At 42.7% G+C, this 27,415-nt stretch overlaps 1 protein-coding gene across 1 annotated transcript; it reads right to left on the bottom strand.

Moving 5' to 3' along the window:
• Nucleotides 1–2,265: 2,265 nt before the first annotated feature.
• On the bottom strand, nt 2,266–23,580 carry atp6v1b2 (ATPase, H+ transporting, lysosomal 56/58kDa, V1 subunit B2). Its single transcript, NM_001078714.2, has 14 exons — nt 23,445–23,580; nt 16,344–16,399; nt 15,467–15,565; nt 15,095–15,188; nt 14,565–14,642; nt 14,247–14,386; nt 14,060–14,161; nt 13,150–13,247; nt 12,931–13,054; nt 12,356–12,506; nt 11,023–11,105; nt 10,814–10,918; nt 8,005–8,134; nt 2,266–3,355 (listed from the first exon to the last, which is right to left on the bottom strand). The coding sequence occupies exons 1-14, from the start codon at nt 23,557–23,559 to the stop codon at nt 3,213–3,215; spliced, it is 1,518 nt and encodes a 505-aa protein (NP_001072182.1). The 5' UTR covers nt 23,560–23,580; the 3' UTR covers nt 2,266–3,212.
• Nucleotides 23,581–27,415: the final 3,835 nt, after the last annotated feature.

Raw genomic sequence — 27,415 nt, 5'->3', positions numbered from 1 at the left:
AGGAGGGACTAAAACATTGACATTACAAATTGTAACAATTTCTCCAGTTTACAGACAGCAGGCAGGAACTAAATAGCCCACAATGCATTGCACTGTGATGTTCCTTTCCTTACTGACATCATGTGTGCAGGGAATTGTGGGATTGGGAGGATGCAGGCTGAAGGCGGGCTGAGGACAGGTGACTACTGTTTTCTGGAGAAAAGAAATCTGAAAGCCCCACCTTGGAAACCAGAGACAAATAGCAGTATACAGAGCAAATATAGTGCAGGAAACCCTAAAACTTAGTGTCATATTTATTACAGGTATGGGGTCTGTTATCCGGAAACCTGTTATCCAGAAAGCTCTGACATATGGGAAGGCAATCTCGTTTAGACTCCATTTTAAATAATAATTTATATTTTTAAAAATGATCCCCTTTTCTCTGTAATAATAAAACAGTACCTGTACTTGATCCCAACTAAGATATAATTACCCCTTATTGGGGGCAGAACAGCCCTATTGGGTTTATTTAATGGTTAAATGATTCCCTTTTCTCTGTAATAATAAAACAGTACTTGTACTTGATCCCAACTAAGATATAATTACCCCTTATTGGGGGCAGAACAGCCCTATTGGGTTTATTTCATGGTTAAATGATTCCCTTTTCTCTGTAATAATAAAACAGTACCTGTACTTGATCCCAACTAAGATATAATTACCCCTTATTGGGGGCAGAACAGCCCTATTGGGTTTATTTCATGGTTAAATGATTCCCTTTTCTCTGTAATAATAAAACAGTACCTGTACTTGATCCCAACTAAGATATAATTACCCCTTATTGGGGCAGAACAGCCCTATTGGGTTTATTTCATGGTTAAATGATTCCCTTTTCTCTGTAATAATAAAACAGTACCTGTACTTGATCCCAACTAAGATATAATTACCCCTTATTGGGGGCAGAACAGCCCTATTGGGTTTATTTCATGGTTAAATGATTCCCTTTTCTCTGTAATAATAAAACAGTACCTGTACTTGATCCCAACTAAGATATAATTACCCCTTATTGGGGGCAGAACAGCCCTATTGGGTTTATTTAATGGTTAAATGATTCCCTTTTCTCTGTAATAATAAAACAGTACCTGTACTTGATCCCAATTAAGATATAATTACCCCTTATTGGGAGCAGAACAATCCTATTGGGTTTAATTAAGTTTAAGTCATTTTTTACTAGATGAGGTATCGCAATCCAAAGTATGAGGGGGATGAGTGCATTACAGACAAATAGCGGGGATCAGGTTTTTTTTTTAATGCAGAAGAGGCCATTTGTTTAGACCAGAGAAAGGACCTCTAAATGATTGCAACTGCTTTTTCATGAGGCCAGTGAGGTTGTTGAGGCAATATATCCAGAGATACAGTTGAAGGGGTTATCCCTAAAATTATCTTTCAGTATGATGTAGAGAGTGCTGTTCTGAGATAGTTTGCAATTGGTTTTGATTTTTTTTTAATTATTTAGATTATTGTTCAGCAGCTATATGGTTGCTAGGGTCCAATTTAACCCAAACAGGCAGTGATTTAAATGAGAGACAGGAATAAGAATGGAGGAGGGACTAAATAGAAAGATAAGGAATAAAAAGTAACAATATTAATGTAACTGTAGCCTCACAGAGCAATCGTTTTTGGCTGCCGGGGCCAGTGAACCTGATTTGAACGCTGGAAAGAGTCAGAAGAGGAAGGCAAATAATTAAAAACTATACAAAAGAGCCAGGTTTGGGTAAAAAAGTTCCATGGGAAGCGGTATGTGCCTGTCAAACTGTACTGTTCCCAAATCTAAACGTAAAGGTTTGATATTGAAATGATACATCAAGCCTGTCATGGCTGTTTTCTATTCTTTTTCCTCTATCAGATCCTCAAAAAGCCATTTTACATCTAAACAGTAAATCATTTGCATTTCTACTGCTCAGCACATTTTCTTGTAAGCGCATTCAATTACATTATTCAATTCTGCAAAACCTTGAGAAGAGAATTGCTGTTTCAGGAATAAATCGCTTAAAGTGGCAGAGTGTGTCTCAGCATAAAGTCATAACCCTATGGTCCCTACAGGGCAACTTGGAGCAGGACGTGAAATAACCCTGGGGCAACAGGCAACTGGATAATGCAGAAATACAACTCCCAAAGTTCTAGAGGGCCCCAAACCCTAAATAGACTAGATACCAACCCATTTCTAGCAGGAAAATAAAGGGAAGGCCTAGCTCTCAGTCTATAGATACAAGCATGCAGAGGCAAGACAACATTAAATGTAATATTTACTTTGATTTGACATTCAGCAATAAATTTATACACCGTATACAGATGGAATGAACCAGACAGCAAACTATTGCACCAAATTCACATAAAATAACACAAAACTTCCCCCCATAGTAACAGCCTGCATTCTGAGAGACTGGGAAGGGCGTGCCGAAATAAGACCAATCTTGAAATAGGAAGGATGACGGAAAATCTAACATTTCGGAGCAAGTAAAAATGGCAGACTGTGTGGGAGATGTAGGTCCTGCAGGGAGTTAGATAACAGAGGAAAAAGCAAATAAACAGAAAGGGAGGGGGGGGGAGAATATCCAAAGGAACGCAGGAGGAATCTGGTACCAAAGACAATTGCCTCCCTGCACTCTTCTACCAGTTTCTGGTGCCTATGGGTGGGCAAAGGGACAGGCATGGAGTCAGGCAGCAGGAAACAGTGCTGGAAATGGCAAAAGCCCTGGGCATCACTATAACCAACCGGTACATGCGCAGGGCTAAATTCCTATAAACACATGTGCTTCCAGGGCTTTTTGCCTAGTTTGTAATTAGGGATTTGCCACGATAATGTCGCTTGTGGGTTTCTAGAATTTAGTATCAACTGCCCCCGGTAAAATCACAGGCACTGCTACACAATAAATATACGCATGCCACACAAGGGGAACATAGAGCACTTCATCTTGCACCACATTAGCGTACAAAACCGCGGCTACTGGATCATATTGAGATGCTTAAGATTTGACATGAATGAAATCCACAGTCAATGGATAGAATAAAAGTGGGATTTTTGTATTGCCATTCTATCTTTGTGGCTAATATCTCGTCGCTGCTCCCTTCCTGTGAGTGACTCCATGATGGACAAGAACCTGTAAACGGCACACATGGAGGAGAGGGGAGTAAGTGCAGGGTAAAGAACACATGGAGATAGATGAGGCGGCTGCTCAGTGCTTGGCAGAAGAGTCTCGGGGGTAGAATTCTGCCAGGGTGCTCTGGGGAATTCTCTTCAGCAACTCTTTGGGGAAGATTCGAAGAAGCTGCCATCCAATATCCAACGTTTCGTAAACTGTGCGGTTGTCATAAGGACCTGGAAGGGAGGAAGAAACTAGGTTACAGCGACTGCAAAGACATAGAAAATAAATCACGGTTAATACAATACATTGCTGTGAGTGACTGTCACAGGACGGGTCTGCAGGGACAGCCCAAGAGGATAACAAGGGTCAACTTTACCAAATGAAACCTGCCCTTACTGCTGTTTACTTTTCTCCTAGGTGGAATGACAATTATACTGGCACAGTTAATAATTCACAGGCGCCCTTCATAATAACTGTGTGTCTACTGCCACCCACTGGTAAAGTATAAGAAGTACAATACACTAATCTTCCCCCTCAAGGTAGCAAATCTGATTTATCATCTCATTTAAGAGAGAGGGTGTCGAAGGGTTAATGGAGGGCCACGTCAGACCTCCCCTGGTGCCCCTTATCGCTTCCATCCATCCATGTGTACCAAAGCTGCTATTATCCTATAACGAGGAGCTGGTTTCCAAGGCAACGGACGGCCGCCCACACACATACACATCCCCCATGTGACAGTCCTGTGAGAGCTATTTAAAGGAAGGCTGGATGTGCAGCAAAAATGGGTGGCTGCTCCGGGCCACCCGCAGGCAACCAACTGCCAAACTAATTAACCTCTTCACAGTCTGAGGTATAGAAGGGCAGAGATGTCACATTATACATTTTGGCCTCTGATCATGAGCCGTAACAACGGGTACAGTTAGTTCACCAAAATGATGATTTTGTTCTATATCTGTAACAGTGGGAGGATTAGAAAAGCAATCCTGTTCTGCCTGATGAATATCCAAGAGCGTGTCGTCTTTAGAGAGACATTAAGGCATCACAAGTATAGAGAGCACTGGGCAGCCATCAGAGAGAAAGTGAGTGTGGGTATCAAAGAGAGAGAGAGAGAGAGAGAGAGAGAGAGAGAGAGAGAGAGAGAGAGAGAGAGAAAGAAAGAGAGAGAGTGTATATGGGCATCAAAGAGCGTGTATGTGCGGGCATCAGAGAGAGAGAGCGTATATGGGCATCAGGGAGAGTGTATGTGCAGGTATCCGAATGAGAGTGTATATGGGCATCAAGGAGAGTGTATGTGCGGGCAAAGAGAGAGAGAGAGCGTATATGGGCATCAGAGAGAGAGCGTATATGGGCATCAGGGAGAGTGTATGTGCGGGTATCAGAGAGAGAGTGTATATGGGCATCAGGGAGAGTGTATGTGCAGGTATCCAAATGAGAGAGAGTGTATATGGGCATCAAGGAGAGTGTATGTGCGGGCAAAGAGAGAGAGAGCGTATATGGGCATCAGGGAGAGTGTATGTGCGGGTATCCGAGAGAGAGTGTATGTGCAGGTATCAGAGAGAGAGAGAGAGAGAAAAAGAGAGTGTATATGGGCATCAGGAAGAGTGTATGTGCGGGTACCAGAGAGAGAGAGCGTGTATATGGGCATCAGGGAGAGTGTGGGTATCAGAGAGTGTATGTGCAGGTATGAGAGAGAGTCCCCATATACTGACCCCATATCCCCACCCCTTAAACCCCCCCATTCCCATACACTGACCCCCTAACCCCACCCATTACACCCTATACCTGCTTTGGCAATGCTAAATGTATTTGGTCCTGCCAATAAAGCTCATTTGATTTGATTAGATTAGATGAGAGAGAGAGAGGGAGAGAGAGAGAGAGAGAGAGAGAGAGGGAGGGAGAGAGAGAGAGAGAGAGGGAGGGAGAGAGAGAGAGAGAGAGAGAGAGAGAGAGTATGTGCAGGTTTCATAGAGAGAGAGAGTGTGCGGGTATCAGAGAGAGAGAGAGTGTATGTGCGGGTATCAGAGAGAGAGAGAGAGAGAGTGTATGTGCAGGTATCAGAGAGAGAGAGAGAGAGTGTGTATGTGCGGTATCAGAGAGAGAGAGAGAGAGAGTGTGTATGTGCGGTATCAGAGAGAGAGAGAGAGAGAGTGTGTATGTGCGGTATTCAGAGAGAGAGAGAGAGAGAGAGAGAGTGTGTATGTGCGGGTATCAGAGGGAGAGAGAGAGAGAGAGAGTGTGTATGTGCGGGTATCAGAGGGAGAGAGAGAGAGAGAGAGTGTATGTGGGGTATCAGAGGGAGAGTGTATGTGCGGGTATCAGAGGGAGAGTGTATGTGCGGGTATCAGAGGGAGAGTGTATGTGCGGGTATCAGAGGGAGAGTGTATGTGCGGGTATCAGAGGGAGAGTGTATGTGCGGGTATCAGAGGGAGAGTGTATGTGCGGGTATCAGAGGGAGAGTGTATGTGCGGGTATCAGAGGGAGAGTGTATGTGCGGGTATCAGAGGGAGAGTGTATGTGCGGGTATCAGAGGGAGAGTGTATGTGCGGGTATCAGAGGGAGAGTGTATGTGCGGGTATCAGAGGGAGAGTGTATGTGCGGGTATCAGAGGGAGAGTGTATGTGCGGCTATCAGAGAGAGAGTGTATGTGCGGCTATCAGAGGGAGAGTGTATGTGCGGCTATCAGAGGGAGAGTGTATGTGCGGCTATCAGAGGGAGAGTGTATGTGCGGGTATCAGAGGGAGAGTGTATGTGCGGGTATCAGAGGGAGAGTGTATGTGCGGGTATCAGAGGGAGAGTGTATGTGCGGCTATCAGAGAGAGAGTGTATGTGCGGCTATCAGAGGGAGAGTGTATGTGCGGGTATCAGAGGGAGAGTGTATGTGCGGGTATCAGAGGGAGAGTGTATGTGCGGCTATCAGAGAGAGAGTGTATGTGCGGCTATCAGAGGGAGAGTGTATGTGCGGGTATCAGAGGGAGAGTGTATGTGCGGGTATCAGAGGGAGAGTGTATGTGCGGGTATCAGAGGGAGAGTGTATGTGCGGGTATCAGAGGGAGAGTGTATGTGCGGGTATCAGAGGGAGAGTGTATGTGCGGGTATCAGAGGGAGAGTGTATGTGCGGGTATCAGAGGGAGAGTGTATGTGCGGCTATCAGAGAGAGAGTGTATGTGCGGCTATCAGAGGGAGAGTGTATGTGCGGGTATCAGAGGGAGAGTGTATGTGCGGGTATCAGAGGGAGAGTGTATGTGCGGGTATCAGAGGGAGAGTGTATGTGCGGGTATCAGAGGGAGAGTGTATGTGCGGGTATCAGAGGGAGAGTGTATGTGCGGCTATCAGAGAGAGAGTGTATGTGCGGCTATCAGAGGGAGAGTGTATGTGCGGCTATCAGAGGGAGAGTGTATGTGCGGCTATCAGAGGGAGAGTGTATGTGCGGCTATCAGAGGGAGAGTGTATGTGCGGCTATCAGAGGGAGAGTGTATGTGCGGCTATCAGAGGGAGAGTGTATGTGCGGCTATCAGAGAGAGTGTATGTGCGGCTATCAGAGAGAGTGTATGTGCGGCTATCAGAGAGAGAGTGTATGTGCGGCTATCAGAGAGAGAGTGTATGTGCGGCTATCAGAGGGAGAGTGTATGTGCGGCTATCAGAGGGAGAGTGTATGTGCGGCTATCAGAGGGAGAGTGTATGTGCGGCTATCAGAGAGAGTGTATGTGCGGCTATCAGAGAGTGTATGTGCGGGTATTAGAGGGAGTGTATGTGCAGGTATTAGAGAGAGTGTATGTGCGGCTATCAGAGAGAGTGTATGTGCAGGTATTAGAGAGAGAGTGTATGTGCAGCTATCAGAGAGAGAGTGTATGTGCGGCTATCAGAGAGAGAGTGTATGTGCGGCTATCAGAGAGAGAGTGTATGTGCGGCTATCAGAGAGAGAGTGTATGTGCGGCTATCAGAGAGAGAGTGTATGTGCGGCTATCAGAGAGAGAGTGTATGTGCGGCTATCAGAGAGAGAGTGTATATGCGGCTATCAGAGAGAGAGTGTATGTGCGGCTATCAGAGAGAGAGTGTATGTGCGGGTATCAGAGGGAGAGTGTATGTGCGGCTATCAGAGGGAGAGTGTATGTGCGGCTATCAGAGGGAGAGTGTATGTGCAGCTATCAGAGGGAGAGTGTATGTGCAGCTATCAGAGGGAGAGTGTATGTGCGGGTATCAGAGAGAGTGTATGTGCGGCTATCAGAGGGAGAGTGTATGTGCGGGTATCAGAGGGAGAGTGTATGTGCGGGTATCAGAGGGAGAGTGTATGTGCGGGTATCAGAGAGGGTGTATGTGCGGGTATCAGAGAGAGTGTATGTGCGGGTATCAGAGAGAGTGTATGTGCGGCTATCAGAGAGAGAGTGTATGTGCGGCTATCAGAGAGAGAGTGTATGTGCGGCTATCAGAGAGAGAGTGTATGTGCGGCTATCAGAGAGAGAGTGTATGTGCGGCTATCAGAGAGAGAGTGTATGTGCGGCTATCAGAGAGAGTGTATGTGCGGCTATCAGAGAGAGAGTGTATGTGCGGCTATCAGAGAGAGTGTATGTGCGGCTATCAGAGACAATGGGCATGCTGGCATCAGAGAAATAGAGAACCTAGGTATGAGTGTAATAGAGCGTCAGTATAAACTGTAGAGCATGAGAGTGAATAATTGAGAGTGTGTATAAATCAAGCACCAAACATAACAGGTACATGAGCTGCAAGTTGGGAAAAAGCAGGAATATTGAGGGGTTAAAGGGCGGGCTTGCATAGAGAGCAGATTACCCTAACGCTCCTGGCACTGAAATGAGTGAAGCAATGCCAAGGCAGTGGCACAAACAGAAGCCCTCAGTGTACAGAGCAGGGAAGGCTCACACATTACCTTGCGCAATAAAATTCTTTTCAAATTTGTGTAGGAACTCCAAGTACAGAAGATCATCGGAGGTCAGAGCCTCCTCTCCAACTACGGCCTTCATGGCTTGTACGTCCTTTCCAATGGCATAGCAGGCATACTGCGGAGACAGGGACACGGGCATGAGAAACATGGTACTGACATAGGGAAAGCAGCATGGAGCCTGGCTGTGTAAGTGGCAGCCTCAGCCGGCAGTTCCAGGACAGGAGGAGCAGTCTCACACCAGTGGAGCTGTGATACAAATATATATACGGGTGGAATGGGTATTTTATAACAGACAGGCTCCATGCCCACCGGATGCCTGGAGGCACCTAAAGGCCGGCCGGCTGTACAATCAATTCACACTCATCACACATTGCCTTTATCAGAACAACTGGCGCTGTAAATGTGACAGTAAATTGATGCACACATATGGGAGACAATCAAGCTGGCCCAGGAATATATCTGGTGCCTAATGATCTCCTCAGCAGGCAGGATTGCTCAGACCTCTCAACTGTTAACTGATCAGGGCTTCCTTAGATATCTATAGAGAAGTCTGCTGACTAAGCCAAAGGGAGCCAGCATTAAAGGAGAAGGAAAGTAAGCTTTATCAAAAGACGACAAGAAATCATGTGTTTCTTTTGATAGAGGACTCTGTGAGTGCTTATGGCTGTATTTACATAGGTAAATACAGCCATAAGCACTCACAGAGTCCTCTATCAAAAGAAACACATGATTTCTTGTCTTCTTTTGTGTAAATATGTTCTTCTGTATCAGACTTACCCTCAGAAAAATCCTTCATTCCCGGGACCAGCGTCTGCACCGCTCTCCTCTCTCCTTTTCCTGCTTCCCCCTCCCCTAAGAATTCATAAGAATTTACTCCCCCTCCCATCAGAATGTGTGATCTGAGCTACCAGCAGCTAGAGCTGCAGCAGGAAGCTACTGAGACCGAGCTAAAATGGCAGCTGCTATCTTAACCAAACGTAGGAAGCTTCTAGGGCTGTTTATCAGGTATGCTAAAGCTTTCTGCAGAATAAATATGGTGTTCTAGGTGGCACTAATGTGGCAAATCTGTTGGCAGTAAAATGCCAAAATGGCTTTCCTTCTCCTTTAAGAATGGATTGGCTTTAGAACTGGTAGGTACCAGGTGTATCAAAGAGTAAAGTGACATCACCAAGCAACGCTGTGACATCACTAAGGAAAAGGTTGTTACAGGCTGTTCATGGCTCTTGAGTATTATATTATAAACATGATTGGAAGGCTGTGAGAGGTGATAAGGAGCTAAGGGCCAGCCTGCCCAAGAAAATGCAGAGATAAAGGCTAAACCAGTAAAGAAAGAGTGCCCTTGAAATACAAAACAAATGTTAATTTTACTGTTCCAATCCCTTGAAATGGCAGAAGAACCTTCAGTACAAGCCAGCCTCCATGTCTCACATCCAACTTGTTCATTTGTACAGGATATGACAGACAGCAGATGGCACACAAGTCTCTGACAGGGGCGGCTGTTATTCCACCGAATGAAAACAGATTTATACAGCGTTTCTCATACTGTGGGTAAAGGACCCCTAGGAGGAGGGTCATGGTGAAGTGTAATAGGGGTCGCAAACATCGCACATATGGAATAATTTAATCTGAATTGTTGGTGACTGCCGTAGACTCAATAGTAATAATGGGCTTGCATCTTTGGAATGCATCAGAAGGGGATTATGGGAGTTCACTGTATAGCTCCTTTCATGGTTTTGCATAGGGATCAGATCTTATATGAACATGGGGCTTCCATACATATACAGGTAAGGCTGCTGCTGCCTTATTGCCTCTCTATCACACGGGGTCATTGAGGATTCAGGCCAAGCTACTATTGTCTCAGGCTGGCTACCCAAACATTTATTTCCATGTGTGTTATAATGATCTTTAAAGGGGACCTGTCACCCAGACATAAAAAGCTGTATAATAAAAGTCCTTTTTGAATTAAACATGAAGTCTTTTTTTTTTTTATTAAAACATTCATATACCTGATTTAAAAATCTCACCTGCCAATCATACATTGCCTGGCCCACCTCTATGCCAGAGGCAGTCCAGCAATTACTTTCACTTTCCATTCAGCACTTCCTAGATGTCACTGCACTCCACATTCCCCCTCTCTTCTTACACTCTATAATTGTGTAGCCAGTGCATTAGTTCCCCCATTCTAGCTTGTCTTAATAACAGTGCCCACAAGATGGCGCCTGCCTGCTTGCTGTTATTATGAATTCCAAGACTAAGGGCCGTGGCACACGAGGGAGATTAGTGCCCGCGACAAATCTCCCTTGTTGCAGGCGACTAATCTCCCCGATATGACATCCCACCGGCAAAAATGTAAATCGCGGTGGGATGGCATACGCAACAGCTCGATCGCCGAAGTTGCCTCGAATTCCGCAAATTGCCACGCCGGGTATGCCATCCCACCAGCGATTTACATTTTCGCCGGTGGGATGTCATATCGGGGAGATTAGTCGTCCGCAATTAATCTCTCTCATGTGCCACAGCCCTTAAGGAAACAGGATTTAAATACTTTCGTAGTGTAAATAAAGTTTATTTTGCTTGATAAACACAATACAAAGAATTTGGAAATATTGCTTGGTCCCCTTTAAGAAGTGCAGCCCAAAATGTTCCATGTCAATAGGTCTATGAGGGTAATGGGAAAAATGTTTTTCTCTTGCTTACAGCAAGAATTCACAGAAACAGAAGGACCTAAATGACAGCAACATTGCATTTCTGCTACAAAAAAATCACTTTACTGCCTATAAAAGGGATAACTCACCAGCTGATTAGATACATCTGAATGGTCCTTTCTTGTCATGCCTTCCCCAATGGCCGACTTCATCAAACGGGAAAGTGAGGGAAGCACATTGATGGGTGGGTAGATCTGACAAATAAATATGTTACTCAGTATAGCAGTTCTGAAGTGGGGATGATCTATATGTAACGCCGGGGGGGGGGGGGGGGGATATGGAATGTCTGGTTACTTACCTGCCTGTTGTGTAACTGTCTGTCCACGTAAATCTGTCCCTCAGTGATATATCCAGTCAAGTCAGGAATGGGGTGAGTGATATCTGTAGTATAATCAAGTACTCTCATTCTAAATACTGAACTCTATAGGCTCAAAAGTTCCAAACAATAACGCAGCAAATTAGACATAAGACAACGCTGATGTATGCTCTTTTATCTATACCCAGAAATATTCTACATGGAGGCAAGATTACTCGATCTGAGCCACTGCCCTATCCTTACACTGCAATTTGGGTTGTTCTAAACTATAATGTGTCCCCGAGAGCATAAAGAGAGAAACGAGTTCCTCTGTACTCACCCGTTATCAATATATTTATAGGACATTAAGATGTTCTGTGCATGAAGCTACAATATTAAGGGTTAAAGTACCAGTAATATAATTGCATTTTGTTAAAGCAGAAATAAAGAGGGCTGGGTCTGATGGTCTTCTGATTAGAAAAGACAAAAATTATCCAAAGTTTCCAATGTTTTTCCAAACCAGAGGAACATCAGACCAGAGGAACATCAGACCTGCCCTCTTTCTTTCTCCTGACAACTTCCTTGCCTACTTCATGTTCGCAAAGTGGCCAGCAGGTGGCGGTGTTGTAACAAAATGCAATTATATTAACTGTACTTTAACCCTTAATATGGTAGCTTCATCTTAATGACATATATATATTTATAATAGGTGAGTACAGAGGACCTCTTGAATGTAAACTGCAAAAATACATAGAATAGCACTCATCTATTTTACATCAACTTATTGTTTAAAAATCCTACTGCTTCTTTATACATTGTATAGATGAGTTTTACCTGCAACTGACTTGCTTTTAAGGTTAAAACTCCCACATGATTGCCCTTTTTATTGACCACCACTGGAATCACCAGTGGAGGGATATAATGTGACCAGCAGAAATGGTGGAATGTGGGCTTGGACTAGGGTAGTGGTAGGCAGAAAGAAGAGGTACATCCTTAGTAGCCACCCCCAAAGCTGTGCCCTAGGAACCTGCCTCCTTTGCCTGCCTCTATTTCTGGCCCTGCATCATAGAGATAGGGGAGAAGGTTCAAGAGGAATCTGGGATAGAAGGTACTACTTTGTCAGGCCTGGACCGGCAGATGAGACTCAGCATGCTACTACTGGGCTTTAAAAGGAGTCATATGACTGGCAGGTCTTTGACCAACCAACTACCTGCTCTCTTTTTAACCAAACAGATCCAACCAAAAATGATTTATTTTTTTGTTATAAAAAGACCAAGAAATGGCTGAACCTAAGACTGCTTTTAAAAGAAGGCTTGCTTCTATAATCTGTTCTCACCGTCGTTGGGCATGGTAAGGATAGGGATCTGAGTGATAGAGCCATTTCTTCCTTCCACACGCCCAGCTCGTTCATAGATTGTAGCCAGATCAGTGTACATGTAACCTGGGAAGCCTCGGCGACCAGGGACTTCTTCTCTAGCTGCAGATACCTGTAAGGGAGAGACAGGGCTGTCACACATTATAGGCCTCACTGTCTAGTTAAGAAAATAGATAAACATATTCAGAAAAGCAGACTTCATATAATGGGCACTCAATAGCGACACCATGTGGTGAGAGGACCTAAAAGAAAATTAAAGCGTATAGCTTGGTATGCAGTAAACTTGTTTACTAAGGCCCATTTAAAAATGTAGCATTAAGCAGACCCAAAGCAAAGTTACAGCATGACTTATAAATGCTGTACAACCGCCAATGGAAGGAAAAAGATTCAGTTTCTACCATATGGAGAAAGAACTTGTGCTTCTAATAGCAGTGGCTGTATGCAAAATTATAATAATTTCTATGAAGGTTTACTTTACCCTGACTGTACTAATGCATGCCAAACTGTACAAAATGAGGAGAAAAAAAAAGCTTTACCTCTCTCAGAGCCTCAGCATAGGAGCTCATGTCAGTCAGGATCACCAGTACGTGCTTCTCACACTGATAGGCCAAGAACTCCGCAGAGGTAAGGGCAAGACGTGGGGTGATAATACGCTCAATTCTGTAGGGGTTAAAAAAATGAATTTCATTGTACAGTTCTAGTTCATTTATTGGCAGAAAAGTCAAATAAATTGGATAGTAAGGATATGAACTTACGTGGGGTCATTGGCCAGGTTCAAAAAGAGACACACATTGTCCATGGAGCCATTCTCCTCAAAATCAGACTTGAAGAATCGGGCAGTCTCCATGTTAACCTGTGAGAGAAGTGCATGATAAGCAATAGTCTTGCGCTGCTTGTTTTACATACAGTCTTACCCAGGGGTCCCCAACCTTTCTTACTTGTGAGCCACAGTCAAATGTGAAAAGACTTGGAAAGCAACACAAGCACCATAAAAGTTCATGGAGGAGCCAAATAAGGGCTGTGATTGGCTATTAGGGGCCTCTATGCACACTATCAGCTTACAGGGGGCTTTATTTGGTAGTAACTCTTGTTTTTATTCAACCAAAACTCGTCACGAAGTGCCTGGTTTGGGGGCACTGAGAGCAACAGCCAAGGGGTTGTGAGCAACATGTTCCCGAGCCTCTAGTTGGGGATCACTGGTCTAACCCTTTCATTCATTATTATAATAATGCTTAGAGCAGCAGCAGTCCGATATAAAGGATTGTATGCTGAAATAAATTGCTTTCTTGTTTATAATTTCATTTATGTATCGATATAGTTAATTTTAAGCAGAAGCTTCCTTATCTGTTGAGGCTTTCTCAGTAAATTTCCCTCTGCCCTACATAGAACTCACATTCTATATTCCCTAAGAGGCATCTAAATGCCTTGATCTATATTGGAAATTTAAGTAAGGCCTCCTCTAGTGTTCACAGACAATACATAAGTAATCAATAAATAAATTAAATGGGGGGAAATAGTAGTGAGAATGTGAGGAACAAAGATGTGCAGAGTTACTCATTGCCCCTCTCTATTTACACACCAGTGATGCAGCATACTATTTATGAGATATGAAAGATTTGGTATCTTGCCATATTAAACCTTTGGACTTCATTTTGAGATGCTCACCCCCATAGCAGCAAAGACTATGGCAAAGTTATCCTCACTATAATCCATTACATCTTTGGATTTCTTCACCAGACCTGCTTGACGACAGATCTGAGCTGCAATCTGTTAAAAAAAGAAAGGTTATTGAGGTTAGTGAGGTGACCATGTATTGCTAACAAGCTCTTGTAGCTTCTCACATCTAACACACCTCATTATGTGGAAGACCAGCAGCAGAGAAAATAGGGATTTTCTGACCACGGGCAATGCTGTTCATACCATCTATAGCAGAGATCCCTGTCTGGATCATTTCTTCAGGGTAGATTCTGCACTGGGGGTTTATGGGCTGCCCTGCAACAGGCAAAATGGTTTTAAGATGTTAACATGAGAGAATAGGAAATGACTTAAAAGAAACGTAATAATGCTGGAATAAATCATTCCACTTTGCTTGCACATAAGCAAAAGGGAAAGTTGCAAAAGGAAAAGTTACAGATGGGAACAACTGCAGATTGTTGTCATTCATTATTACCCATTATGTCTAGATAATCCTCAGCTAAAACACTGGGTCCACGATCAATAGGCTTTCCGGAACCATTAAATACACGTCCTGAAAAAAAGGCATAAGAAGCATTAATATAGAGAAAAGGAATGTATCTCTAGTAAACTAGAGCATAAGTATGGAATGTTCCTCTGGTCATTCTAGGACGAATCCGTGAGACTGCATTCCTTGATGAGACCATTTTGGCACAAACTGCAGATGGTAAAAGTGATAACACTAAGCCAGTGATGGCAAAATTGGCAGAAGTCAAACGCTACTGAATAATACTTTCTGGGCACAAGCTTGCCATTATTAGATATTTTAGCAATGTTACAAGCAATCCTCATTTACAGTCACTGAGTTGGAAGTGGATTGACAGACAAAGATAGGGGAAGAACATCTTTCTCAAAATGGTTCAACGGTTCTCAGTCTGTAACCAAACAGTGGTCTCAAAACAAAGACAGTATATGTTTAACAAAGTAATTGTTTCCCAGAGTGGGAAGAAGTAAAAGAACACATACCCAACATGTCCTCGGATACTGGTGTCCTGAGAATATCCCCAGAGAACTCACATGAGGTTTTCTTTGCATCAATGCCGGATGTGCCCTCAAACACCTAGAAAGCATGAAACACGACAAAAAAGAATAAGGCCATGGTCAAAGAATCAGTCATTTTATAACACAGCAGAAATGATCATTGTTGCACTTTCTTGAAAAGTTTCAAATAAATCCCTTTGCATACAAAGGTACATTATGAAACTGTTCGTAGCCTTATATATTAAAAGAATTGACAGAGCTGCAGAGAACGCATTTCATGATGAAAGCTAATGCCATCTACTGGTCACAGTGAGGTATCTGCAGGAAGATGGAAATGGACAGTGCTTTGGATCTCACCTGTACCACAGCTTTGGATCCGCTGACCTCGAGTACCTGCCCACTTCTCTTTGTGCCATCGGGGAGAGTCAGGTGAACAATCTCTGAGTACCTGGGGAACTGAGGCAGAAAAACACAAGAGTGACTAAGTGGCACATTCGTTTCATAAAGTGTCATGCCAGCTATTTTAAAGGGGAACTCCATCCAAACACAACTTAAGCTTTTTGCAAACACAACATAATTTCAAGCAACTTTTCATTATACATCAATTAAAAAATATGCAGACTTTTCATGATTTTAATTGTAATAATATGTAACAGTTCCCTAAGCCCCGTCCCTGTTCCCCTGCTGATCTGGCTGACTACTTTGAGACTCAAAAAAAAAAAAAAAAAAAAAGGCAGTAGTTGACTGCCCTCAGCCTGCCTCCTACAAATCCCACAATTCCCTGCACACATGATGTCAATAAGGAAAGGAACATCACACAGTGCAATGCATTGTGGGTTATGTAGTTCCTGCCTACTGTCTGGAACCTGTGGAGAAGTTGTTACAATTTGTAAAGTCAATGTTTTAGTCCCTCCCCCACCGCCAGGATTTCAAGTGAGGTAGAAAGAGAAGAACTGTTTTGAAGTTCCAAGATCTGTGGACAGATTTGAAGGCCTGGCTCATTACTGTTATTAGGCCTGCTAAACCTCTCTGCTTGTATATTAAAACCAGTACATAAAATACAGTATTTCTAGCCAAATTCTATTTAGGTTTGACTTCTCATTTAAACGGAACTATAAATTATTCCTGCTATAAAATGCAGAACATTCAAGTTAAAAACTGCTACACTTTTCTAACACAAAGGTGTGAGTGCTGCTTTTATTAAACAGATAAAAGGAGGCCATGTTATCATTACCTTGACATTGTCCAGGATAACCAGGGGCCCATTAACACCAGACACAGTGCGATAAGCTGCAATATAAACACAAAACAAGAATAATTAAAGACACAGTATAATGGACACTACTTATGGTAAAGAAGAAAGCATTCCATCTCTTTTGGTGATGCCAAATAATATCCGCCTGCTAAGTCTGTATAGAACCCCATGTAGCTTCCATAGGATAACATACTACATTATTCACACTCACAACATCCTCATTGCCCTCCGATCCAGTTTCATTTAATGCCAATGTAGCCTGAGTTATATAAGTAACAGAGCGGCATCTGTCAGCCAAATAAGAACCATGCAGGGTTGGACTGGGCTGCCGGGACAAAAACTGGTGGGCCCCAGTGGCCCAGACCCCACCCTATTGCCTTCCCCTGCTCGCTGAGGTCCTCCCCTGACGCAATTTACATACTCGTGTTCAGGGGAGGACATTGGGCAGGGGACCCCTGCAGGGGGTTAGGGGTGTGCAGCGGGGGCCCCCTGCAGGGGACACGGCCAGCAGAGGCACCTGCAGCCCCCAGTCCGACCCTGGAACCATGCCACCTGTACTGCCACGAAAGAACTGTGGGCCTGACCCACCCATAGCTGGTCACTAAGGGGGTGTTCATTGTATTGGAGCAAGGTTGTCCCATAGCTAACAGTTCCTGGGCACTATATGGCTTTTTGTTTATAAAGTTTATATGAATGTATATTAACCACTCTGAGAGTCCTGTATTAGATTGCTAGGATCCTTGAGGTTAACATTTCTTCTTCTAAATGTGCTAACTACATGCATGAAACCATGGATTGAGCCCTGCACAGATATAAACGCCATCGTCCTATAAGAAGTGCTACTGCGCGTGGCTCCCAGAGGACAGCGGCTATGTTCTATAGAGCTGGCAGTTGGAGATATGCACAGTAGATGAATGTAAGGGTAGCAGTAGGGTGCGACTATCCCAGGACTGTGCCACATACTAGTTGCAGGGGGGCCCTGTGAAACATTACACACAGCTCTTCCTAAAGCTCACTATGCAGGGAGAGGCTAATAGTACTGATGCAAAAAGGTTTACATATGCTAAATGTTTATAACAGGATTTTTTTTTCTTTTTTTAAAGGAAAACATGAGCCCAGTTTACTGGAGGGGGGCCAGGATATTAGGGACCCCCCACAAATCCAATTAAAATCCATTGTTTTTCCAGGGGGTGCTCCATTTAGAAAAAAAAAAGTCCCAACTTGGTGAAAAAAGTAACACAGCACTGCCATATTATTTGCATTTACCAGGTAGCCCTAGTGCCCTGGTGTCCCTAATATTCTGCCCCCCTCCAGTGAATTGGGCTTTCCTTTTCTTTGAAAAAAAAACTAAAAACAAAAAGCCTCTATCTATAATAAATATACCATTGCTCAAAATGCAGCAATCATATTGACTGGAGGGGGGGTAACAAACACATTGGTACCGCCCAGTGAGTTGGGTCTTCCTTATCCTTTAATGTCTTACTCTAGTATACAAGCCCAGCATAAGTGTGTGTATATAGGAAATGAATGTATCTCACACAGTAAAATAAAGAGATATTAGAAGTCACTGAGGAGTTTGCATGACTATATAGAGGCAAAGATTGAACGCCAAACCATTGAACGCCATTTAATTCTAAAGCTGACTACATATGGGCCAACTGGGCCGAAGACAGGCCAGTTTGGCTGCACACACTTGTACTTAGTGACTTAAACAGGACCAGATCCAATCATTCTCGACTAAGCAATGTTACATATGCAATGCCAGTGTTCCGCTAGCTCAGGCTCCTGGCCCAATATACAGATCCCTGCTGGCACCTTATGCCACTGTAGGACCGGGAGGCCTAAAATGGCTACAGTAGAACCCCCTATTTTGTGTTTTCAGGGGACCAGAAAATGGTGTCAAATCTGGGAAGTTTAAAATGGGGGGAAATGCATTATATATTGGTGGGTCCGCAAAACAATTGGTGTAAAATGAGGGAAAACTTAAAATCAAGGTATGTAAAACTGAGGTTTCACTGTATGTATTAAACAAAGGGCAAATTCTTAGCACAAGTCTATCTAGTCCAGTGGTTCTCAACCTTCCTAATGCCGCGACCCTTTAATACAGTTCCTCATGTTGTGGTGACCCCCAACCATAAAATTATTCCTAATATTTTCCGATGGTCTTAAGCGACCCCTGTGAAAGGGTCATTCGACCCCCAAAGGGGTCCCGACCCACAGGTTGAGAACCACTGATCTAGTCTGAAGCCCTTTAATAGAACCTCAGGAAGAAGCTGGTAATGTATAAATAGAGTAGAAATACAACAGTTAATAATAATAATAACGACAATAATAAATCTGCCCGTAAGCTAAAGCAACAAATCAGCCGCCGCTATTCAGCATTCCCTTATTCCAACCTGGGCCTGTGGCCCTCCAGCTGTTACTGAATGGCACCCATGTACCCATGTGCCCAGAGGCAGGCAAACCCCCACGCACTGAACTCCATTCCCTCCCCCTCCCTCACAGGCTTCTTGCTTCCCCATTTCTCAATAATGTGACACTAATGACAACCCTTCTTTTCCAGGAACCTGTAGTTTAGAGGACACTGACAATTAACCCATTAGGGGGCATTTATTGGCATTTCACATTCGGCAACAGCTTTATAGATAAAATGGCACAGTAGGATGAAGGTTTTGGCCAAAACCTTCATCCTACTGTGCCATTCTATCTATAAAGCTGTTGCCGAATGTGAAATGCCAATAAAGCATGGAAGTTAATGTGAGCAGAAGTAACTGGCGGCCATTTATCCTGCAAACTGGCAGGCGAGGACTCTCTCTCAGCAAACCAGGCCATACAAAAAATCTTCGGCTTTTATAATGCTTTAATATGGGGAAAAGCCTGACCTTCACGGTCTGCTACATAGAAAGTACATGAAATGTTTTTATTGCACTGTGGGTGCTATCAGCTCTATCTGTTGTCTAAACAGAGTCCCAGTGAGTCTATATACATATTCATAGTGTCGGTTAGAGTGCCCTACAAAAACATGAAGCTAAATGTATTTATGTAACAACAAAAAGGTGGAACAAAAGAAGTTGCATACCAAAAAGGGAAAATAAAATTATGCACCAAAAATCTCTCAATGCAAAAGAATTGGGTTCTGGGGCTTCTCGAGGAGGCAATTCCCTTTTTACACTTTCAAAAATGTGCCCCACAGTAAAGACTACATGTAAATTCCTAGGGCTTTTTCCTTTTCTAGCGTTGCTGGCACTTTAAATGTGATGAGAAACTGCAGAGCCCTTCCAGTGCAATATGGAAACTGTGGACACGCACCCTGTGCCACAATGCACTGGTATCTCTGGGCACCTTCACACGGAACCAGAAGGCCCGGCTGCTTTGAGTTCCCTATGCCCAGCGTTCCAGCTGGTTAATCTGGCACAGGCTCCAAGGCTGGGGTTGGGCACGTGAGCTCATGATTGAGCAGGAAATTACTTTGAAGATAACAATCATTGTAAAAAAAATACACTACTAAATAAGTGGCAGCCTTACTTAAAGGGGACATAAACCCAAAATTTACATTTTGCCTGATGAAAGAAATGTAATTCCAAGCAAATTTACAGCACAGATTCATTACACACACACACAAGCACACTTATGGGACTCAGCAAATAATATATTTAACCCTCTGCATGCCGGCAGATTTCCTGCAGGTCTGGCAACAAGTTACAAACCGCTCAGAAACCAGTAATAGTAGAATCTACAGCACTAGCATTCATTAACATGAAAGCGCCATAGATTCTACAGTCTGTGGCAAGTAAAGGGTTAATGAGGGTAGCCCCATTTCAAGAAGCAGCAAGCCCTCAAGAGCAGGCACAGAAAACTTCTGAAATGCTCCTTCTGGTGAATATGTAACACTCTCATCATCCTTCTGCTACTGGCCAGAAGAGGGTGCTGGGAGTTGTTGCTTCAAAGCTGGGGGACGTGCAGCTAGGAAAGTCAAGGGTTTAGTTCCAATAATTAAAGTAGAACAAAACCCCTATATTTAAAGGAATAGGTACAATCACTGGAGGGGATGAAAAGATTTTATGCACATCCCCAGTAATTGTAACACTTACCTGGTACCCTTGGATTGCTCGCTCGCAGGTATCCCGGGGGCCAGCGCAGTTTTCTGCTAAAAGGAGCACCAGCCCAGGGTAACACGTAATTGATTACAATCACTGGGGGGTGCCTAACATTTTGGCACCCCCAGTGAGTGTATATTTCCTTCTCCTTTACATAGGGCCACTGCATAGGGCCCCCTGCAGCAAGGGAGACCACCTGAATAGCCCTACTCATCAATTACTTGAACTGAAATATCAGAGAGACAGTGCAGTGGGGTTGGTGGCTGCCATGTCTGCCCTTTGACTTCCTGTACCTGGCTTTGGCAGCAATCACCAATCAGAAGCATGCGTGCAAGGAACATTATCGTCCCAGAAAGTTAATGGTCGATGATTGCTGTGAAAGTGTCGGGGACAGAAAGTTAAGAAGCAACAAACCCACAGAAAGGTACAGGGGAGCAGGGGTATTCTCGGGGCATCTCATTGGTTCGGATGAATATAATAACAGCTAATTCTATTTTTCCCTTTGGTGATACAGACAATGATCACTATGTTGCAGAGTACGTTATATAACTGGGTGCACAGTTATTAAATACCAGCTTGCTGCACATAAAAGGAAACAGGAGATCCCATGGACATAACCTGATCTGGGTTTATGTCTGCCCTTGGCTGAGGGGGACAGAGAGCAGAGGAAGTACAAGAGGAGATGGGAAGATGAGGAAGAGAGCGAGGATGAATCAGTCTCCGTAAGTCACATGATGGGAGGCATGTGATCAGCTCAGTCACATGACAGTCAGTCCCATTCAATGCATTGCCCTTTGTGCAACATGCCATTCAGTGAGATTCTATAGAAACAGGTAACATATAGCGGAGATGCTTAATGATGAAAATGTAACGAACTGGATATCACTGGCATCAGTGTAGCACAGCAGGCACTAACCAGTGGGTCCCAGTATATGGCAGTCCTGATCTCGCTATACAGAGACACCGGCAGCATTTACACTACACACTATCTGTTGTGACTGATAACACTATGGGATAAAGCGCCGGAGGGAACACATACTCGCACTACATACACAGTCATAGCTATCAGCCCAAACAGGTACCTACACTGCATGTATATTTCATACGTACTATAAGTCCATAACGGTTTCAATAACCTGTTTCTCAGGTGACCCATAAGTCTGAGCGTTTATTTGGGAGACCCATAAGCTGGTTACATGTATGTACCCCATTATATTAATTATTGTCTGCTGTAGCAAGAGCTTTCCCTATATCAAGGTGATCCCAGAGACCCGCCCTGAACAGCAGAGAGAACACAATTTTAAGTCCTAAAAAATATGTATACTGAGATGTATAACATACACAATGCAACTGCAATATGTAAAGTTAATGTGCTATATGTCTTGCCAAGTTAATAAAGTGAATTCCAGTATCAAATCGAACCTGTGTCTCATTTAACCCTGTTATCCCAATTTTTTTATTTGAAAAACTGAAAATAGAAGACAGGGTGTAAATCTATGATCACAAATCTTAATAAAGAATGTCCAATGCCCGATTTTAAAGAGATACTGACACCTTAAAATTAAACTTTTTTTAAATGCCATTACGCTGTCTTTGCAATAGCTTTAAAATGTTGCCATACAAGTATATGCCCGATGCTTTAACATTACCTATCAGATCTCCTATGTTCCTCTATGAGGGAGTCCATTAGCATTACAAGCTATAACTGACAGGCTGAGAAGGTACAGTCAGGTTTAGGGACTTCAAGTAACAATTACTTACAGAATCAGCCCTATCAGTGGAAAATGATCAACATGACCTATAGGGAACTTTTGATGTACATTCATATTTTAAAAAGTAGTTTTTTTGTGTCAGTATCACCTTAAGGGCCACAACCACTTCAAACTCACCAAGACAAATCTAGAAGTTACTGGGGCCCAAAGCAAAGTCAGTTTAGGGCAGCCCTAAACCCTGGGAATAAAACATTTCCCTTACGTATACAGGGTAACCATGGTACATAGAAAACCTGCACATAAACCGATTTAAATTGTAATTCTTAGCAGGTAGTGGCCTCTTTACTACTAACCTTTTGCTGCTTGTGAGCCAAAAATTGGTTTTTAATCAGACACATGCCTATTTCCTACTGTACTGTAGATTATTGTGTATTTAGGGTGACCCATTCTAATCAGCACAGGAACCTATTTCTGGGTCTTAGGATATAGATTAATATCCCCTGATCTAGAACTTTATCTTTTGCAAAGATAAATTGCAAGTTAATAGCTCTTAGGTACCAGTATGTGCACCAATGCACATATAATCATATACATATATATATATATATATATAAAAAAAAATGCTAGTAAGCAGCACACCATAAGATAAAGTTGATACCTGGGTGCCTGTGCGAAAAAACAGTATACAGGCTCAAATGACGGCACACACAGGATTTGTTAATAGAAGTCACTGGATCAAACCAAATCAGTTTGATCCAGTGACTTCTATTAACAAATCCTGTGTGTGCCGTCATTTGAGCCTATATATATATATATATATATATATATATATATAAAGCAAGACAGTGAGCCGCACACACAGGGACAAACCTTGTCCCTGAGGAAGAGCACAGCTGGTGCTCGAAACGTTGGATTTTTTTCATTAATAAAAAAATTTTTTTGTCTTCTAACTAAGTCCCTGTGTGTGCGGCTCCCTGTCTTGCTTTATACATGTTTTTTGCAAGCACCCAGGGCAGTTGATCATTATTAGGGTGTGCTCTGTCTTTTTCTGTATATATTACTCACAGTCACTATAGTATATAGACAGATCAGAATGCTCTTCTTTAACAACAGGCAGTAATTATATGTATATATACAACAATGTATATATGTGCCTATGGACTAAAGGATTTGCCCAGGGACTGAATGGCCTGAATGGCCGAGCTGTCAGTGTCAGTACAATATATACAGATGCACAATAATATCACAATCAGTATCTCCCCATCACTTACTCAGCCTGGGCTGGGACAGGTAGTCTCGGCTCACCGCTTGTACATGTTCTCTGGCCGCTGCACCTATGGGATTCCCCGGGCCGCCCTCACCTCCCCGCATTACACGCACCGCCATCTTCTCAGCGATTCAGACTGCGGCGGCGACGGAGCAGCCGATCCCTTTTATAAATTCCGTGACGTCACGGCCCCGGGACATGCGCGTCTGGAAAGTCACGGGGTAGAGGACGTGGAATGTTGCGTTCCACCGCCATGTTGGAATACCTTGATAGACCGGGGAAAATCACTATTGCGAGCAAAAAGCAAAAATACCCTTAGTGATGGAAACCAAATGCTTTTTAAACATGTTGACTGCAAATTTGACATTGATACCCACAAAAAAGTCGAGGCGGTTTGCATATAGCTGCTGCGCCGTATTAGGGCTGTTACTTCCGGGTACTTAATATTTTGGGTGTAGAGACATGGCTGCCGTTGCTGGTGTCACTGTCCTTGGTGCTGAAAAACAGAAAACCTGCTCTGGCTGAAACTTGTTTTTAAACACAGCCCATACGTTCCTTGACTGTTTGGGGTTAGAAGTTACATGTTTGAGGGCAAACTGTCGGAAATGCTGTTTATATATATAAATATATATATATATATATATACACACACAGAGCGCAGAACAGGGAGTGAAAGAAAGCCTTACTCAGGAATAATAATTATACAAAGAGATCAAAATAAAAATAGAAAATAAAAAAGAATGCACAATACACTGGGTGACTTATCTTTCTATTAGGAAAGCTTTTTGCTGCTAGAGGCCCAAGGTCATTTGTTATTATGTATTAAATACTGTACCCCCCCATGACCATATAAAGGTAAATGTTCCATAACCATGTAAGGGTATGAATTTTGTATAAAGATACAAGACCGAAAGCCAAGGGTTTTTATATAGGTGCCTTTTATTAATTTATTATTATACATTTAATTCATTTTAACCTTGCAAATGTAAAGGCCTGAAAACCCTACTAAAATCATTTCTGAGACAGGCAGTGTTTGACAGAGCTGGGTGTAGAGTCCTGCACTGAACCAATTTTTGATACCCAGACCCGCAACCAGCATTTTGACTTGCTTTGATCTGTTATCCGACCCACAACTGCCTTATTCGCAATCTGTGACCCACTGACCACTATTAAACAGGCAGTGCTGTTGCTGCAAACTGGAAGTGACATCATCAGAAGTGGGTTGGAATAGAATAAAACTTTAGAATAAATGTTTAAACTGGTAAAATATAGATAATATAGGTAATATAGTAAGTTAGGTTGAAAAAAAGACACATGTCCATCAAGTTCAACCTTAATGCCTATATATAACCCCATCTGAAGCCTCTCTAATTTGCCATAGAGGGAGAAAATTCCATCCTGACTCCAAGATGGCAATCAGACCAGTCCCTGGATCAACTTGTACTGTGAACTATTTTCCATAACTCTGTATTTTCTAAATATAAGATATATAAGATTTCCTAATATATCATTTGGGTTTCATGTTTAATTTGCAAATAACTTCTATTATACAGCTGTATGGCTACAGTCATTGGAAACTTGCAGTTTGTGCTATTCCCATTTTTGGGGTTACATACCTATGCAGTAATGTTAGGCAGCATTGCATGTACTGTACGTGTGTGAGTGTAGGCACGGTGATACTTGTAAGGAAAGAGTTAAACTTCCAGTAGGTGAGATCAATCAGTTCTTTGGGCAGCCAGCTGAATCTCCCCCAGACAAGCCCAGACTCACTGTTTGTGTGCTGCTGAGATTATACGCTGAGTCAAACTGGATCTGGAGAATTAATATTCACTTTAAGGATTTTAATGGTACTGATATAATTAGGGGTCAAATCCAGACTTGAGGTGAATCCTACATTTTATATTTCCCTTTCATGTCACTTTTATCTGAATGTATAGTTTCCCATAATTTAGAATCATAGGAGGAATGTGAAAATGGCATTTTAGACACAGAGCAGATGCTTTCCCTGCCCTGCAACACAACTATAAAACTCGTTTTTCTCGTACGCACATTTTTCACACATTTATTGTGCTTCAAAACCATGAAAACCGCAAATGTAAAAATACGCCATCTAAAAGCTGCCAAGGTCACATAGAAGTCAATGGGAGTTGACCTAGGCAAATTGTAGCCATCTTTATTTAATGTGTAGTTTTAGAGGTTTTTTTGGGGGGGGGGGGTTGTTTGTAAGTCCACAAAGATTAATAGGAAAACATAAAAACCAGGGCAATTTCTGGTTTTCGTGTTCTTTTCATTCTCATTCCATATTTTAAGTTGTTTGTGCTTTTTCAATTTGGATATTTTAGTAAATGACTGGATGTTCAATGGTTTTCATGGAAATGAGTTTATTCTTGGTTTTAAAAACCTTTAAAACCACTTAAATCAGAGTGTTGGTAAATCTTCCACTTAGTCATAGGCTACTACAGAAACACCCACAATCATCCATATATTAATCTCTTAAACTGCTCTTAGTGCTCTCTAAACTGTCATCTGGCCCAGGGCTACTAAATACACTCTGATTTCTTCAATTTGTTTGTGCTTTGTAGACACACCTGCAATTATAGCAATAGCAGTCTCTTATAATGTGTGCTGCTGAATCGCAATTGCATTGAAGGCTTTCATATGTGTATGCAGCGTCAAAAAAAAAAAAAGCCAAAAGGCATTTGACAACTTTATTCAATAGCAGATGCGTAAAAATTGCACACATACAAAAATACAGTGTGATCATGCATGTGGTACACACAGATGAAACACCTACCCCCATATGTAACAAAAAGGCAAAAAAAAAAAAGTTTCTAAAAAAGTCAAACGTTTTTCATTTCACTACTCAGTCAGTACTTGAAGGTGTTGAATAAACTTTGAATTATTAGCACAACCTGGCTATTCATAGTCTCAGCCACGTATGTATGTATATCTTTATTTCTAAAGTGCTACTTATGTACACAGCGCTGTACAGTAGAATACATTAATACAAACGGGGTTATTAAGATAACAGATAAATACAAAGTATTACAATTAACACAAATAAATAAAAGATATAGTTGCAATAAGTTAAGAGTCAAAGACACAAGAGGATGGAGGTCCCTGCCCCATAGAGCTTACAATCTATATGGGAGGGTAACTTACAGACACAAATAGGCAAATATAAGTGCTGTAGGTCAAAGTGGGTGACAGTACAATATAAGTGCTAGTTTCCAGATCAGGTGCTGGGTGAGTGCTCCAAAAGGTGTTCTTTAAGTTTAGTTTAAAAAAGACTATGCCACGTAACATTATGGGGGCACTAAAATGCGTTTTTTTCTGGCCTTGAAACACCATATGGTATAAATATGAAGTAACCACGATCATTTCTGTAGTTCTAAAATGTCTCGACAATGCTGTTATTGTTCGTACAGAAATATCACAACAAAATTCTCGGCCCGCAAATTCGTAAATGCCACAAAACAGTTCTGGCTTTGGAAGCCTTCCATACGAGTCAATGGCACTTGACAGATGAAACCTGGCAAAAAGATAGTCCAGATGAAAGTGTAACCAAAGCGTTAACAAATTCCGAAATGTTTGTATTCTTTGTGCAAACTACGATTTTTTTCATGGAAATTTACCGAAAACCTCTAAAAACTAGTGGAATTTTAACGAAATTTTCCCATACATTCCAAAAAGTTCTATAATTTAGAAAAAATACAAATTTATCTGAAAATGGTTTAGTAAATGGGCCCATACGTGTACATTAGTGATGTGCAGGTTGAGATTTTCTCGACCCGCACCCAACCCTAACCTGCCCAGTCCCAACTTTACCTGCCCAGTCCCAACCCTAACCCTGCCCGACCTGGCTTCCTTCCTCTATTTATAGACCCGCGCCCGACCCGCTCCAACAATGACGTCACAAAAGGGGCGGGACTTTTGGTCACGCATCTATAAATAGAGAAACTGGAAGAGAGCTGC

The sequence above is a fragment of the Xenopus tropicalis genome, chromosome 3, assembly GCF_000004195.4.
Source record: "Xenopus tropicalis strain Nigerian chromosome 3, UCB_Xtro_10.0, whole genome shotgun sequence".
In the NCBI taxonomy this organism is placed as follows: domain Eukaryota; kingdom Metazoa; phylum Chordata; class Amphibia; order Anura; family Pipidae; genus Xenopus; species Xenopus tropicalis.
The sequence above is the reverse complement of the archived record's forward strand: the minus strand, read 5'-3'. Positions and strand labels throughout refer to the sequence as shown.